Raw genomic sequence first — 18,338 nt, 5'->3', positions numbered from 1 at the left:
TGGTTTTGTAGCACTGGCTGGTCTGAGTCCACTTTACAATCAAAATTTGGGACAAACAAAAAACTAGTTTTTAATTATTTAAAGATTAAGTAAATACTGGGTGACTAGTACATGTATACTACTATGCTACTTAAAAAACACCCTATATGAAATCTTAGGAAAAGAAGATATAGCTGTAACTCATTTTCTATAGGAATATTGAATATGAATAAATAAGCAATCAATAAAATGGTCAAACCATATCAGTACCAATTTTTCAATATATTATGGAATAGCCATTTTAAATAGGGCTTATTTAATATTTTAGGTCAGCAACCAAAAATAGTGTATTTGTCACAGGTGCCTAAAAGTAGCAAGGATTCAGATTTGCCCTAGAGAGGGTCTGGAATTACCGGGATTCAATCCAGAAAGAGTAAACCAGAATGAGCAAATGATACACACACACACACACACACACACGCACACACGACAACAAATTCCTGGGGCTATGTACCACCAAGGAATTGTATGGGAATTAGGAGGAGAACCTAAAACTACTGAGACTGCGTAATCACTCATGAGCTCTCTAAAAACGAATTATGATGGGCTGAATTAGCTTTTTAGGAACAAATATTACAGCAAAATTATCACACAAAGGAGCAGATAATTATGTATGCAGTAAAATACAGTAAGAGCTAACACTTAGAAGTAAATGCTGAAATTGGATAGAAATTACTAGCATTATCACCTTCTTTTGGAGGCCTTTTATTCATGCCACTCCTGAAAAGGACAGAAGTGACTATTTATTTGTGCATCATCTATACCTTTTGCATACTTTAATCATAGAATCTGTATCATTTCAATGCAATACTGGACTGTGAGTGCCTTGACAGCAGTAGTGAGTTTGTTCATTTTTATATCCTCAGCACCTAATACAGTGTATAATACATAGTGGTTGTTTGGCTGCTTAATGATTCATTCTACTATGCATTCATTCCACATACATCTAATATTAGAATAAGTCAGGTTTTGTAAACAGGCAGTGAAATTTGTGATGAATTTCTATATCAGTATTAACGAATATAGATACAGATAGATCAAGAAAGTGATGACAAAGTCACCAAGACGGCAGAGGAGATACCAGTTTTAATCACCCCCTCCCTCCAAATATACATTAAAAAAAAAACCCAAATATAGACAGCTATCCACAAACCCAAGTAACCCTGGAAGGATTCAAGGACCCATTTAACAATCTGCAGCAACACAGTGGAGAAAAAAGAAAGAATATCTCCACAGAAAGGATCACTGATGAGATCAGCATACCTGAGAGGCCAGGAAATGACTAGGAACAAAGATGAAAGGTGGAGACTACTGGTATCACTACACAGTAGAAGCCATCACGGTCCCCAGTGGCCTCCTCTGCAGAGGACACTGGCCTCCCTTGCTGCTGAGGTAGCCAACAGCCATTTCTGCCAGGGAACCCCAGAGAGGGATACATGACTACAAAACTCTTTCATCTCACGAAGAAGACATTGTTGAGCCACATGGAGAAAGAAGCCACCACTCTCAAAACTGGTGCAGGCTCCTGACCTCTAAGTCATGGCTGCTCCACTAGCGCCCGCACTACAGACCCAGTTTCTGTGTCTTCTCTGAGCTCAACCATACCTCAGACATTGGAGCTACTGCCACAGTGAGCTAGCTCACACCCCAGGGCCCCAGAACCAAGGTTTCTCTCAGTGTGCCTATGCTCCGGACATCCACACAGTCACCACTGAAAGCTAGCCTGAGTTCTGGACTCCAGACCAGTTGAGTGGTTGTACTGCACCCACCCACAGCTCAGACACTTGAGCCAATCACTGCCATAGTGAGCTAGCTCACATCCCAGGCTCTGGAGACAAGGTCCCTCTGAGCGTGCCTATGCTCCAGACACCAATTCAGATGTTACAAATAGCTAGGCCCCACCCCACCCTTAGAGCCACTGTAGACTTGTGCAGCAGTAGTGGGTATTTGTACCTAGGACATTGGTATTACTATTGGCTTGGGCCCCAGAGCATGTCCCTCTAGACATGCTTATGCTTGAAGCCTTAGTTCTGTGGCCACTCCATGGGCATCACTCACTAGACACTAGTGCCACCTCAAGTGGGCCCACAAGCCAGACCCAATGCCAAAAGGGATCTACTCAGCAATGATTTCTCTGGTGGAAGAAAAAGAGACTGGGGGGACCCTAGCAGTTCTCGCCACCAAAGACCTCAAACAGCCCTCACCACTGTTATAGACACCCAAGGTATTGACCACTGGGGATCCCTGCAATCTTTGTTAACACTAATCTCAAATGACAAAGCTGCACAGGGACTATGCTCCTATGCCCTCACTGGAGCCAGAACCACTGCAACCCACCCAGCCATTGCTCTCACACTGTCCTACAGAGGAAGAAGGTCTTTTCACATTGAAACCTGTAATGTCTGGAAGAGGCAATTGCTCTACCAACTGCAGAGAGATCAACAAAAGGCAATAATAAACATGAAAAACCAAGGAGACATCTCATCACCAAAAGAACACAATAGTTTCCCAGTAGCTGACTCCAAATAAATGGAGATTTATACACTGCCTGACAAATAATTTAAAATAATTGTATCAAGGAAGCTCAGCAACCTTCAAGAAAATACAAAGAAACAAGTGAAATCAGGAAAACAATAAAAGAACAAAATGATAAATTTAACAAGGAGATTAAATCATTTTAAAAACTCAGAAATTTTAGAGCTGAAAAATACAATGAATGAAATGACACAATACAATAAAGTGTCAATAACAGAACTAATCAAACAGAAGAAAGAATCTGTGAACTTGAAGACAGGCTATTTGGTAAAGGTATAGATGGATATTTGAAGTTTTATTTGGTCAGCAGAGCATAAAATGATAGCATTAAGTTTTACGCAGGCCAACAGCTTAATTAGTTATAGATACACTCTTTTTGGCCTATAGATCAACCAGTAACAACAAACACTTCCCTCCTTTTAAACCCTATATGGCAAAGATCTAGTACAGTCTTCATTTGAAAAACTGCAATACAAGGATAAACAATTTTAATTTTAAAATGATTCAAACTGCAAACTAAGCTAGAATTCGTGGAGGCTTTTTTTTTTTTCAACTATTTATTGTTCACATTTCAACAGACACAAATCCTGACTTCCAACTCTGGAACCCAAGAACCATTGGGTTTTACCAACCAGTTTTCTGCTATGTAGTAACATCTCCATCTGCTGGAACTTTAGGTATCTGCTAATCCCATGATCCTGGAACCAGTAAAAATCCAACTTTTATTTGGAGGCAGAGGCAGATGTTATTCCACTTAATTCCATTTTAACAAATATTTATCACGTGCTTAAGACGTGCCATACCCTGTGCTAAGGGATGTAAGTACCAGGACTGATTAAGCTTAACTACCTGCTATGAAGGAGCTCACAACCTGGTGGGGGAGAGAAATGTGTAAATAACTACCACAACTCAATGAAATAAGTGACACACTTACATGTTCCATCAATTCTGAGGTTGAGACAGTCAAGACCATTGAGAATAGTGTCTGGAAACACAGGGGGATAGCTCTTTCCTGACAAAGGATATGTCTCTAGGACCAGCTGCATTTCTCCGTCAAACCAAAAGTTCAGGTGTGGAAAAGGGGTGCGGCTGAGTACTGGGATGCATTCAGGATACAGCTGCTAAATCTAACAACGGTTTATTTGGCACTATAAATGGAGCTGGATTCTGCCTGGGGGCCATAGACTGCCAAATCCTAATTTAAGACACTGCCTTTCAAAAAAATAGAATTAAAAAACTTCTAATGAAAATACCTTATGACTTAAATAATACAGCACACACATTACCTTTAAATATGATCCATAGTATTTTGTCACATACGAGCTGTCACATTGACTCAAGACAGTTATTTCTTGCTGAATGTCTTCTATTTCATCTTCGGCTTCCTCAAGGTCTATGATTTTAATAGCAACGACTTGCTGGCTACGGTTATCAATTCCTTTGAAAACTTCCCCAAATGAGCCTTTCCCAATGCGCTCTAATTTTGTGAACAGTTCTTCTGGATCAGCTATGTTATTCTAAAGGGAGTGGAGAGAGAGAAAAAGAAAGAACACAAATGTTTTGAATCAGATTTTTTTAATGAAGGAAACTAAATCACATAAGACAATAACCAATTTTTATAAAAGCATACAAACTTCTTTGACTCCCCATATGTGCTTTGTTAGAACAACTGTAATCCCAAACAGGCAGCTAGTCCATATTCTAGTGAAACACACACTAACTGAGCTTAGCTGATCCTGCTACCACAAACATTCTCACACAGCAAATACATTCGGTGCATGCCAAAACATCAGGCACTTTTTGGAATAAAGCTGCTGATTATACACAGTTTACACATTAATGCAAATGTAGCAATAGTGGGAGAATATCTAACCTAAGCTAAGGTGAACTGTTTTAAGTTTCTAACATTCTGCCAATATTACCTTTTAACTCTCCTCTCTCTCCAACTCGGATATCCCAAACAGCTATACTTCCAAACCGCCATCTAAATAATATAGACCACAAAAGACTCCAGGCTTTATAGGTCTTTGTTTTTCTTTAGCTGGAATCTTATCTATATGAAATGTTATCATCAGTAGCTGAACTAAGATTCTATACCTTTGTACTAATTGCTAGTAATTATGAGAAAATGGTAATACATTGAACTTTCACAACTCATCTCACAGTGAACATCCAGAATAATTTAACACTTCACTACTATAAAATCTGGAATAAGCGTAGGCTTTTAAGGTTAACAAATGTATAGGCATGACTTAGATTTATAAATTCACTGTTGTTTCCTGATTCAGAAATATTCTGTATCTTATAATATACAACTTTGAATTAAAATTTTACCCCAAGACAAACTTTATATACTTATACTTACTTAAACTCATATTGCTGAAAATATACTGCTGATCAAGTAGAAACTCAAGATGGCCAACCCTGCCAAAAGCACATTAAGTGCTTTATTAATCAAAAACTTTGAGTTTCTTCAAAATATAGGAGGATTCTATCAAGTTCTGGTGAGCTATCTGTGTCTAATTTGTCAACTGTACATAGAATATCTGTTCATTTACTACAATTTTACCTAGTTTCATTTCATCGTCAATTTCAGAAGACTATTATGGAGTCAGCGTGTCCCTTTTATCTTCCTTATTAGACAAAGAGGCCATTGAAAATAGTTCTTCTCTTATCAACTTCTTTGCACCATGATCACCAAATGGACACACTACTACTCTAGTAAACCACTACCTTTTAAGGTAACTCCAAAACTCATGACTGCTTTTAAAGAATTTCACCAAGTTCTCTTTTTACACAGCCTAAAATACAGTTTGTACATGACCTATTTACCTTATAAGCTTCCCCATTCTTTCTGATTGGATGTTTTTCCATTTCTAAAAGTTGTACTTTTCATATAGAAGTCTCTGAAACTGCAAGCTACTTGTGTATCCCCACCCACCTCCAGTACCCACATGGAACAAACACATCTTGAGCTTTCCATATGGGCTTTTAAAAATAGTTTAGGCTTCCAGTAGGTTGCAAATGCATTTTTAATGCTCACATTTTGTTATAATACCCTCTCAAAAACTTGAGTGCCATCATTATTGATTTCCTTGGTGTCCTCTTTCACCAAGACCTTGTATTTCATTGTGACTAACCCACAGTTACCTCTTCCTACTTTTGGTGATGGTTCTTGGTTTTGTAATACCTTGTGGAAAAAATACTTACTACATAGCTTGGTGATGGGTTCACTCCTTACAAATTCCTTTGGAAAAAAAGTATTTCCGTTTTCCTGACACAGTTATAAAACAATTCTAAAATTTGGAAATGTATCATTTATTTGAAGACACATAGGATATATCTTCTGATAAGACACTCTGGGAAGTGTATGTATTCATTAACTTTATAACAAGAATCTTCTGTTGTTAAGGAACAAAAATGAAATCTTCAGCTTCCTGATTAGTGTTTTAAAAGGATTTGACTGAAACAGTCAACCTCAGGGAGGATACGGCTGTTCCTTGCTTCCCACAATAAACGGGTTCTTGCAAATATGTAAATCAAAAATTTTAAAAACAGGTCACATTTTGCATTTTAAAGAAGCACTGAAGTAAACCCTAATCCATGGATATAGTTTAAGATTTTAAATTGAGGAACAGCAAGTTAGACACAGAAAAAGAGAAAGATCCATCATTTACACAATGTTTGCACTTCCTACTCTTTTATTTTGGGTCTAACACTGCTCCTACAAAACACCAACTTTCAGAGTGGAGGGAATCATGAAAACAAGATTTCACTAATGTAACCTCACTTCCCTAACTAGCTAAGGGATAGAGACCCCTGCCACATTTACCAGTCGTGAATCCCTGATAGATAATACAAAAGTTGTAATTACCCCTTCATCATTTTAAACCAAAGTATCCTAAGTCTTTGTTAAGACAGGTTTCCTTCCTGTTTTTAGCACAAGGGCAAAGATCAAGTAAATAAATAGCAAACATCCCAAGGAATGCAATTAAAAGCCACTTAAATAAAGAATCTAGCTTGCCTAATCATTCCCATCATTCTTTGGAACCTCTAAGAAAAGTCAGCTTCCTCTCCATCCAAATCAAATATTCTTTTAAGAATACTGAAATTCCAACCCAAATGCCCATCAATGACAGATTGGATAAAGAAAATGTGGCACATATACACCATGGAATACTATGCAGCTATAAAAAAGGATGAGTTCATGTCCTTTTCAGGGACATGGATGAAACTGGAAACCATCATTCTCAGCAAAGTAACACAAGAAGAGAAAACCAAATACTACATGTTCTCACTCATAAGTGGGAGTTGAACAATGAGAACACATGGAAACAGGGAGGGGAACATCACACACCAGGGCCTGTCAGGGGGTGGATGCTTGGGGAGGGATAGCATTAGCAGAAATACCTAATATAAATAACCAGTTGATGGGTGCAGCAAACCAACAGGCACATGTATACCTATATAACAAACCTGCACGTTCTGCACATGTACCCCAGAACTTAAAGTATAATAATAATAAAATACTGAAATTTCTAAATATTCCTTACCTCTACTGCAAAAATCACAATGTATTACTCTATCTGCATTTGTATTGCCTTCTCAAAGCTGCCCCCAAAAAAGAGCTCTATGTTCTGTAGCGTCAAATAGGAGGAACTGCTAAATTAACCTCATATTGACTTTTTAATGGCAGACGACTTCCACATGCCATACCAAAACAGGGCTACGAAAATGAAAGCCTCACAGATCCACCTCCTCAGGACAATCAGATTATTCCTTGGCCCTGTTTTACCTGTTATTTAACTTGAATTTGCACTCTACAGCTATAAGTACACTGTTAGAAATTTAAGTCTTATTCAGAAGGTATCATTACCACTAAAACAACAATAACAACAACAATTATTTAGTATGGAAATACTCTGAAGAAGTCCAAAAGGAAACAATGTTAGGTGAACATCTTGCTTGTCTTCTGTGTAAAGTCAGGAGCAGATAGAAGGCTTCTTGGATACTTAAACCACAGAAACAGAGAGCTGAAAGAACTCTTACAAGTTCTCTAAGTGCTCTCCGATCCTGGCTATACATTAGAACTGCTTATATCACTTTTAAAATGTGGATACTTAGGCCTTACCCGAAAACTACTGATTCAGCCTATCTGAGATTGGGGCCTTGCAAGCAATACTTCTGAAAAAGCATCCCAAATGATTCCTGTGTAGTCATTTGAATATTAGTCTTGACATCAGCACTTGAGAACCACTAAGCAGATGGATGTGAAATTTGTATCCCTGATTACAGGGAACCAATTATCCTTATTTTTCCCAGGCAAGCATATGGGTCTCATCTAATTATGTACACTAAAAGTGGACAACTTGGAGATTAAAGTAAAACCAAGGGGACTTTGGCATTTACTATACATACCTATATTTTTAAAAATGAAGTCTGCAACACTTCTTCTAAGGACATGTCTCTAAAATTAGCACTGGTGACCCTTGAACAACATGGGTTTGAACTTTACAGGTTCACTTACACACGAAATTTTTTCAACCAAACACAGATCAAAGATACAATATTTCCAGAATGTGAAACCCATGTATAGAGAAGGCTGACTTTTCATATATGTGGGTTCTGCAGGGTCGACTGCATGACTTGAGTATGCACCAATTTGTTATACACAGGAGAAGAAGGTATCCTGGAACCCCGAGGGATGACTCAAGATTAGAAACATAATGTTTGTCAAAACACAAGCAACATATCCCATACTCTTTGTGCACATATTATTAAACATTGTTTACACCCAATATAGTCTATGTATTATCGATAGGGCCTATAATAGGTTAAGGTGTGATTGATGACACAGTTTTGAGGATAACAGCCAACATTGATGAAGGATAAAAGTTTAGATCTAGTTAGTAGAAAATGGGTCAACTTGTGGAGGGGGGCATTAGGAATTGGTGGCCAGGAGAAACAAGAAAATTGAAGACAGATTCAGAATTAGTCTTGGAGTTCTCACAGAATGGGGACCTGGAGAGCAAAATGTGGGAAAGAATCAAGGTAAAAAAACTAGTTCTTTGAATTTGAGCAAGCTAACTAAGACCCCCAGTAAGACTCTGGGACTGAGAGTGAAAACATAATAGATGTAAGGAAGAGGAGGCAGATTTCTCATAGGATTTGACCTGGAAGGGTTCAACTCAGGTGTCCTAAAAGAACCTTCCAGAACTAAGAACCAAGCTGAGTAAGGTTGAATTGTTTTGCACTTGCCTTCCTACCTTAATAAAGCCCATACTATGAATGCTCTAGCTATAAAATAACTTTTTGCATTTCACAAAGACTGGCCCGTGTGTAGGCCTATCAGTGACTCATTGATGAGGAGGAGTGTTACAGGAAATATTGAGCAAATAATGTGCTAATGATATCAAGGCTTAAAGGAAGATTTCTTACTTCCTTGAAATCCTCAAGAGGGAACACCAGGAGTGACTTGAAGTGAATACAAAGTGCCCTGACAATCACAGAGAGCAACTAAAAACTTCAGCCTAACAATGTACTAAACTAGAGATACACTTAGTTAGCTACCTGTTTAAATTGATCAAATCAGTTCTTCCAGGCTAGAGATTAAATGCTTTTCTGTATTACTTCCATGTACATACAGTTTCCTGTCATCTAAGAAGCAGAATGCATACAAATAAAAGTCATTCTCTAGTTGGTTTATGAGCCTCAAATTAAATTACTATTCTACTATGATCGCCTGTGTTAAGATTTTTCACTTGCCCTTATGAACATTGCCTAAAATGTTTGCTGAGTGTTTCCTAATCAACATATCATTTAAAAAAAAAAAAAAAGGAGATTTAGGCCAGGTGCAGTGGTTCATGCCTATAATCCCAGCACTTCCGGAGGCTGAGACAGGTGGATCGTTTGAGCCTAGTTGAGTCCGAGACAAACCTGGGCAACATGGTGAAACCCTATCTCTACTAAAAAAGAAATACAAAAAATTAGCCAGGCCTGGTGGCACGTGCCTGTAGTCCCAGCTACTCAAGAGGCTGAGGAGGGAGGATCACCTGAGCCTAGAAGCGTGAGGCTGCAGTGAACCATGATCGCACCACTGCACTCCAGCCTGGGCAACACAGTGAGAGCCTTTCTCAAAACAAAACAAAACAAAACAAAACAAAAACAAAAACACAAAGGAACAACAACAACAAAAACAAAACAGAATTTTAAAGTCAACCAGCCATATAACTCTTACTAGTGCTGAGTTCGAGAAAACAGGACACTATCTTTTTTTAAGTGCCAGATATAATCCAAATACAATTGACTGCTCTCTCAATCACAGGCTTTTAGAAATGGAGGGAAATGTATACAGGTCATTCAATCCAACTCTTTATCATCACCATTGGCAACAAGCATTTATTGTATACCCGTTTTGTCCTAAGCTAGGATCACCAAATGGAAGCTATGTAATTTAAGGCCATTTACGTTAAAATGATGGTAGGTCGTAGAGAAGTTAAGAAGAAATACAGAGTCTTGAAGTTAAAAGAATTAGATAATCTTTGAGATGAACAGGAACTTAGCAAACTTGTTGTCCAAAATCTATTTTTACAGAGAGGAAACTATACCCTGGAGAGGTTACAAATTGTTCAAAGATATAAGTAGTTAACTAGTAGCAAAGCTTAAATTTGAACGCAAATCTCCTGACTGTCATGTCTAAGGTTCCCTCACTACAGTTTGGATTTATTTGTAATTTAAACTATACCCGCTTTTGCTATAAAACCAAAATTATTTTCCATTATAAAGAGATCACACAATTGTCCAGTGTCTACTCCATACTATCCCAATGCTTAAAGAATTCGAAAAATTTAAACTTAAAAAAATTGGAAAATTTTTAAATAGGACTTTTCTATATTTCAACTGATACAATTTTTATTAATATTTTTAAATTGACAAAATTGTATGTATTTATCATATACAACAAGATGTTTTGAAATATACAGCATATACATTGTGAAATGACTAAATCTAGCTAATTAACATGCATTACATGCTATATTTCTTATCTTTGTGGTGAGAACACTTAACATCCATTCCATTAGCATTTTTCAATAATACAATATGTTATTATTAATTATATCACCATGTTGTATAGTATATCTTCTGAACCTACTCCTCCTAACTAAAATTTTGTATCCTTTTACCAATCATTTGCAACAACATGGATGATCCTGCAAGACAGTATGCTAAGTGAAGTAAGCTAGGCACAGAAAGACAAACACTGCATTATCTCACTCACATGTGGAATCTAAAAAACTGACCTCATAGAACTAGAGTAGAATGGTAGCCAGACTGTGGTGGTTGGGGGTTGGTGGGAAAGATGTTGCTGGAAATGATATAATTTTTTATAATTGTTGAACCACTATGCAATTGATTGGCCCCCATATGTATGCACAACTACCAAATATTTCATATCACAATTTTAAAGAAAAATAATCCGTAAGTAATCTTGACTTTCTGGCGTTTCTCAGACTATTTTTTTTCCACGTCAATAACCAGACTGGAATGGGCTAGCCTCTAGAGTGTAGGAGATAAAGTAGTGATGCTATTCCATATCATGATTCCCATAGGAGCCAATGTCAAGAAGCCAACAGCTCCAATTCCAGCTTTATCAGTGATTTGTTGTAGACTTCAGTAACCCTTAATACTAAGGTTTCCAGTTCTGTTCATTAAAAAAAACTCCCACAAATTGATGAAATTGTCCAGGGATAAAAAACAACATTTAGCATCAACTGTTAATTTTGTGCTAGGTTTATGCAGGCCTAGAATTGTTCAAATGACCATGCATGCTCAGATTACTTTAATAATCAGAAGGATAAGATAAACTCCCGACAAAATTTTCTCAACCTTTGAAGAATGTGATGTTACCAGAGTAATTTTTAACTTTGCACAACTTCAGGTTCATATGACAAGTTATCAGATAAAATTTTATGGAATTCTTAAGAGATCTCTATGATTTATATTTCTGAAGTAAAATACTTAGCTCCACTATATTTTGCATATGACAGAATAAGAACTAAGATAAAAATTAAGTATGTCTGTATATGTTTCAAATTAAACATGAAGAATTTGGCTTGAAGTTAAATTTCTTTATGTGGACAGTCACTTAAATTTGTATTTCCATATTTATAAGGACTCAAAATATTTTAACTAAGTGTACAATTAAAATGGTATTAGCTTACCTATTTTTACAGTATACTCACATTTTTACATCTTTCTCAAAGTTTATTATAACGTGCCTTTGCAACATAAAGTAGCAGTCAAATTCCCAGATTTTACATGCATGAAATGAGATAAATGAAATGTAGTAGGATATGTCATTACATCAACCCTGGGCTTCCTTGTGGTCATCAGACAGCGTTTTATCAACTCACAGTTGACTCCTTATCTTTACCTACCCACTTAAAAGGCAGTTTTGAGACGAATGAGGCAACAGCACTCCAACCCTGGTCTCAATGGTGAAGCATAAAGTCAAAGGTCTAACACAATATTATTTCGTACTATTAAGGCAACTGTTTAAACTTTCAGCAATTTTGTGCATAGCAACAGGAAAAATGTGTTCATAAGGCAGAACTAAAATTAAATGTATAAGTACTTTTTCATCTTCTCTTTATTTTATTATTCTTATTTTTAAATGCATCTCATTAGCAAAAATACTTAGAATGGAGATATTTTAGTAAAGGATAACTTCATTAAAATTATTACAAAAGATTTTGACATAGCATATGAATAACAGCAGTTTGAGGAGTTTCTCCTGATTAATAATTTTGAGTCTACTTCATCTTTAAGAACAAAAGAATAATTGATAATATTCCTTCATCTTAATTCCTCCTACTCACTAGAGGATAGGAGAAGAGCTTCCTCTGCCTCCTAACTTGCATTCCTCTTTTTACCCGAGCTCAGATCAGAGGAAAAGAACAAGGAAGCAAGCAGGATACATTCTGGGATGCGAAGAATGCTATTCTTCACATGTTTGTAAGACAGTTCATTTTACAATGGGGTAAAGAAGAATGAGACATTTCTTTGATTCTATTGTCACTTAACCACATATCACATTTTTCCAAAGAAAAATGAAATATAGAAAGAAAGAGAATAAATTTAATAACTTTCCTTATCTTAAAAATCCTCAAGCAAGAACCAAAGTAATAATAGGCAGCACTTTCATTAGCTCCATTTCCCAAATATGGAGGTCTTCACATTCCTGTTATTTTAATTAAAAGAAGAAACGTCAGATTATTTTGTTCAACCAGGTAAATCATCTTTGGATATAAGCCCTTTTAAGTGAAAAGAAATAACTAATTTTTTTTTTTTTAACTAACTCTCTGGGATCTGAAGTTCCCTTAAACTTTTAATTATATCCGTGGTAAAGGGAAGGAAACATCCTGCAAACAATCACATTCTTCTCTCAATAAACCAAAAGTCAAGGCTATCATCACAATAAATGCTGGATGCAAATTCCATTGCATCATTTAGCTAATTCCTCTCTGACCTTACAGCCATTCCAAAGGAAAAAGGAGGTCTGGTTTCTCATAAGTACTACAGAGGTAAAGAGAGCAGAGAGGTCAGGAAAAAATTGACTTAATTTCGCTTATCTTGAAAATTACAAGAAATCAGTGATTTAATGTCGATTTCACCATCTGTATGAGGAAGAGAGGTGGATTCAATCTTTAAATTCCTTACTGCTCTGAAGCTGTGTGAATCTGTGAAGTATTAGAAGCCAAGTCCCTTTGTTCCCCTTCCTTGATCACTAGCAATCACCAACCCTAGTTTTGAAACAAGTTAATGGATTCATTGGTATTGGCCATGTGGCCAAGCCTATAACAGCACACAATAGCTCAAATGAAAATTATATACCACTCCATTGTTCCAGTAAGAAATTCAAAATCACTAGTAGACCGTATTCAAGCCCCAACACTCTAATACTGTAATGAAGTTGGCCTAGACACCAAGAATAGATAAAGAGCAGCAGAATGAGTCATTGTCCAAACTGATTTCTCATCCTTCACACTGGCCATGTCCCATTATATACGCGTGACTGTCCCGGAGGAAGTCAAGGGGTTCATACAGCTCATACAGGACCTAAATAAGGACCTAATAAGTTCAGCTCGTACAGGAACTAAAGTTCTATTTGTCTTTCTCTCCTTTAGGTGTGAAGTAAATTCACTCAGAACATAAAGTAGTACTCAGAAAGTAACATATATATACACATATATATATGTTTCTCTATATAGATCTATATACATGTTTCTCTGTATGTATAGATATATATCTATAGATCTCTCTATATATAGATATAGATATAGATGTCTCTATATATATAGATCTCTCTCTATGTGTGTGTGTGTGTATATATATATGTATATATAAAAATATATAAAAAGAGAATTTGAACATCCAGTGAAACTAAGTGTCCAAAGGGAAAATTCTAGGGATATCTTAACATATTTCAAGCCCAATGCTTCAGTAGGTAATACCTTAGACATACAAACTTAAATACAGTGATCCATTAGGAAATGACTCTATTTTTACATTTTTGAGCTTTTGACTCATGCCATTTTCTCAGTCTACAATACCTTGCTTCTCCTTTTCCATCTCTGAAAATTGCAGCATCTTTAATTAAAAACAAAACAAGCCTTCTCATCCCCCTAGGGGAACCTGATTAACCAATCCATTGCTTCATCTTCTGCCCTCCCACAGGCCTTTACTTGTGCCTCCATTAGAGCACACATTTTACTATGTTTGCATTCTCTTTCATTGCCATGACTTGACTTTCTATTTTCAACAGTAGGTTTATTAAGGATAGGGCTCTGCCTTACTCAGTGGCAGCTATCCTCACAGTATCCAGTACGGCCCTTTATAGACCATGGCCGTTGGATGATTGCAGGGTATTTACCTGGGGGCACTCCTAAAATGAAATCTTTGGTGTGTAATTGTCTTTTCATTTGCAACTTGACATCTGACTTTTGGTGAAAGGGAGATTATATTCAATAAACTGACGGATGTTAACATAGGTGTGAAATTTTAAGTCAATCCCTATTCTCATGTGATTAACATAATAAAAACTTTGCGAAATCACAACTTTGAGATTTTTTTCTTTCAACTGGAGAGAGTTCTTTGGGTTGCAAAACAGCAGTTCTCGAAAGAATATGGAGCTATACTCAAAGAAGAGTTGGTAGTAGCCACACACACAAGGATGCATATCAGTGGTATATATAAATCTGATTCTAGAAGCACATCTGCAATCACTATTAACCAGAACCACATGACTACTGTATGTCCTGGAGCATCCAGGATGATTTCATACTCTAATGCAAAGATTAGAGGCCTTGAAGAGCCACAGTTTGCATACCACTCTGCTGTAAATTTCTTTTAATTTCATTGTGCTAAATACATATAGAAATACACATAGAAATACACAATTCAACCAGGCGTCAGGTTTAACCATGAGCATTAATGCTAAAATTACAGGAATTATTACTGACTAAACAGGACATTACATAAATATGGCCTGGGATTGATAACAAGACCTAACTATAAAATATTCATTTGGAAAGGGGGAAAAGGCCATACAATGAAAGAAAGACAAAGACTCTGTTAATATATAAATGATAAAACAGGTATCCTAATTTATTCAGGCCATTATTTAATCAAACCCACACAGGGCACTTTGAAGTGACAGATGCTGAGAGCCTCATTTTATGCTATCCATATTAGAGGGAAAATAAAAGGATGTCATTCTAGTACTTTCAGAAATAAATGCCTTTGGTTAGAATCTAAGGCAGCAGCCCCTTATAGCAAATATCGAACTATCATGGGTAATGTTATGGTGAATCTTTAGCACACTTATTAAAATGCATTGGATTAAAACAAAATTGATTTGCTCACTGCCTATCTTTCTTCTAGATGTGGAACTCCAATTAAAATCAATAGGTTTGAAGCTTGTAAGCACAGCACTAAATTATTAACACCATGAGTTCTTTTAGAAAATTAACACTGATTGAAAAAGTGGAATTTTACATAGACTTACCTTTTCATTCTTAATGAGAAAGTGGCTGCAGAATAATTTCCCTCCAACATTTTCCTCCTTAATCAAATCTATATTCTGAACGAATTTAATCAAATAGTATTTATTAAGAGTTACCCAATGGAATCATAGGACTAGGGAAAATTATCTCTTGGGTCCTGCTGGCTTTAACATTTTATGATCAAAAGAAAATGATATTGATGGCATGATGGCATCAATAGCAAATGATTTTAATCTTGGCAAAAAGAGAGGAAGTTATTGAACAAAAGAATGGTCTCTAGTTTTTCAATAACCAACTTTTCATTTTCTCAAAGTGAAAAATATCATCAAAGTCTGTGTTTATGTGTGTGTATATGTGTGCAGGGCTAAACAAATGTTTATTGTTAGTTTTTATTACTCTAATTCTCTAAAGATTTGGAACAATGCATTAATAAATAAGAATACACTTAAAAACCAAGTAAAATGGTATGTGTGTGTGTATGTGTGAAATAGTTGTACCTGAAAGCCTAAGAAGAACTATTACAAATGAACAGAAAAGCTCCGTACTATGCACCATGATACAGTCAATATATATGAGAAAGTAGCTTGCATTAACAATACAGGGCTGAGATTTCAGCAGTCTCACTGACAATTTTATTATTGCTGTTCCCTTTCCTTTGTATGGGGAATACCACTCATTTTGGGGAAAAAGCACTAAATATTGTCATATTTTCACTTTCCCAAATAATTCCAGTTCAGAAGACTCCAAATAATTCCAGTTCAGAAGACTCTTCTACTTTTTGTTCTGAGATAATCTCCTCTTGAAGGTCCCCACATTTTCTTTAACTAAGATTTCTGAAACCTATCTCCATCCTACCCCATTGTCCCCATTGTCAATAGCGCTTGTAAATATCTTAATCCCAGTCTCTAGAGGTACAAATTCACCCGTTTTTATACCCATTGATCTGTGCTGACATTGCTGAAATTACCAAAGCACAAATTAAATGTTTGACAAATCAAATATTCAAATAGAGGAGAAAATGCTACTGAAATTATGAGATATCTACTAATGAGTTGAATCTTTTAATAAATATCATTTCAAACATAAAGCTATTTCCATGTTCTCAACACAAATATGACTAAGTTAATTTTTGCTAATATAAATACAAAGTGTTATATTAGTTGATATTTATAGTCCTTGTCTATTTAGAAATCAATTTAACAAAACTGTAATTCTCCAATTGGGATAATCAACATCTAGTACTAAATCTGAATACATGTACAAAAGTTGACCTTTTTCCTTCAGAAAAAAAATGCTATATAGTCTGTTTAAGAACGATAAAAAGCAGTAAGACCAGAAGTGACCCTTATAAAATACTTGGCTTTTAAAAAAGTTTTATACTGAGTGATTTCTAGCTGGGGGTGGAGTGGGGAGAGCAATGACAAATAAGTAAACTCAGGATGGAGATAAATGACAAAGTTCCTTGATAAGCTCTTAAATTGCTATAGCCAAAATCAGCTTGATGAGCAATTCTAAGTAATTAAAATGATTTGAACACTGTCTACCCAAAAAGATCAGTGACCTACAACTTGAGCTGGTTTGTACCCTATCATTTTACAAACCTAACCAGAGAGAAAGTACTATTCATCAAATAAATCCTCACTGCCTACACCAAACGGACTTATAAAACATTTTGGAAAATGCAACCTTAGAATTCCCTTTGTTCTTTCTTGCCTTGGCTAATTTCATTTCTCCCCTTTCTTTCCCTTATTTACACCCAGTCTGAAAGCCAGCTCAGCTATCTAGTACTGCCCTTCCTGATCACCTCAGCAAGCCTGGCTTGACTCATCTTTCCTGGAATTTCTGGTCAGGCTAGTAGGGAGCCGCTGAAAGCTTTCAGCAAATGAGTGAAAAAATAAAGGTTATGTTTTAGGTAACTGCATCATGTCTACATGCAGCCTCGAGTCTACTTAATGACAAAAGAATGGTGTGACAAAAGAAGAGATGATGTCTGATATTTTGCAGGAAAAAACACTGATAGAACTTCATGATTAACTGAATACGGAGATAAAGGAAAACAGGAGCAAATTACAAATAAGTGCTGATGGTCATTTTCTTTCCTTTGATAATTCTGTGACATACCAATACGTGTTTTATGGTGGATGGTACCTCCCCCACTAAATCAAGTAGTCAAGTGGCATTGGTAAAGCCTGATTACTTCATATGCTATGATCTAATAATTTTATGCATTTTTGATTAAGTATTATCCTCCTTACTTCAGACAAGGTGCCTGAGATGTTAATTGTAGGGTGAAGACACTTACTCAGTACAAGGAGGAAACAAATGTGATTATATCTGACACTTAACACTCCCCATTCACTTTCCTTCTCTAATAGATGTGGCCATCTAATTTTAAATACTGATAAAAGCAATTAAGCCTCTCCTTTGTCCTCCTTTATATTACTTTATAAAATTATCCCACTTTTATTTTCTTTCTCTAGAAACTGAGAAAAATATTTAAATGTATCTGCATGCAAACATATAAATGTAATTTATCATTCATTGTCATTACCAATACAACATTCTATGTAATTCCATGGTTAAAGTGTAACTCTAAAAAGCAAACAGAAACATATCTGCCTATTTACTCTGATCTGAGGTCTTTCCTTGAATTAAGCATCACAATAATGGAAGCAATAGGCAAGTCAGTTACCTTAGTAA

At 36.1% G+C, this 18,338-nt stretch overlaps 1 protein-coding gene across 4 annotated transcripts in view; it reads right to left on the bottom strand.

Moving 5' to 3' along the window:
* STK26 (serine/threonine protein kinase 26) overlaps window positions 1–18,338 on the bottom strand; it is a 52,049-nt gene that overhangs the window by 17,021 nt on the left and 16,690 nt on the right. For 2 of the 4 annotated variants that reach the window (XM_011958245.1, XM_011958246.1), the window contains exon 3: window positions 3,861–4,091. The exons of 1 other annotated variant lie outside the window; for it this stretch is intronic. In XM_011958245.1, the coding sequence (XP_011813635.1) occupies window positions 3,861–4,091 (231 nt within the window). Of the gene's footprint in view, window positions 1–3,206; window positions 3,273–3,860; window positions 4,092–18,338 lie in introns of all 4 variants that reach the window. One more of the 4 variants, XM_011958244.1, reaches the window with a different exon arrangement.

This window comes from Colobus angolensis, unplaced genomic scaffold (genome assembly GCF_000951035.1).
Source record: "Colobus angolensis palliatus isolate OR3802 unplaced genomic scaffold, Cang.pa_1.0 Scaffold463, whole genome shotgun sequence".
Lineage (NCBI taxonomy): Eukaryota > Metazoa > Chordata > Mammalia > Primates > Cercopithecidae > Colobus > Colobus angolensis.
Note: the sequence above shows the minus strand (reverse complement) of the source record. Positions and strands in the feature narration are given on the sequence as shown.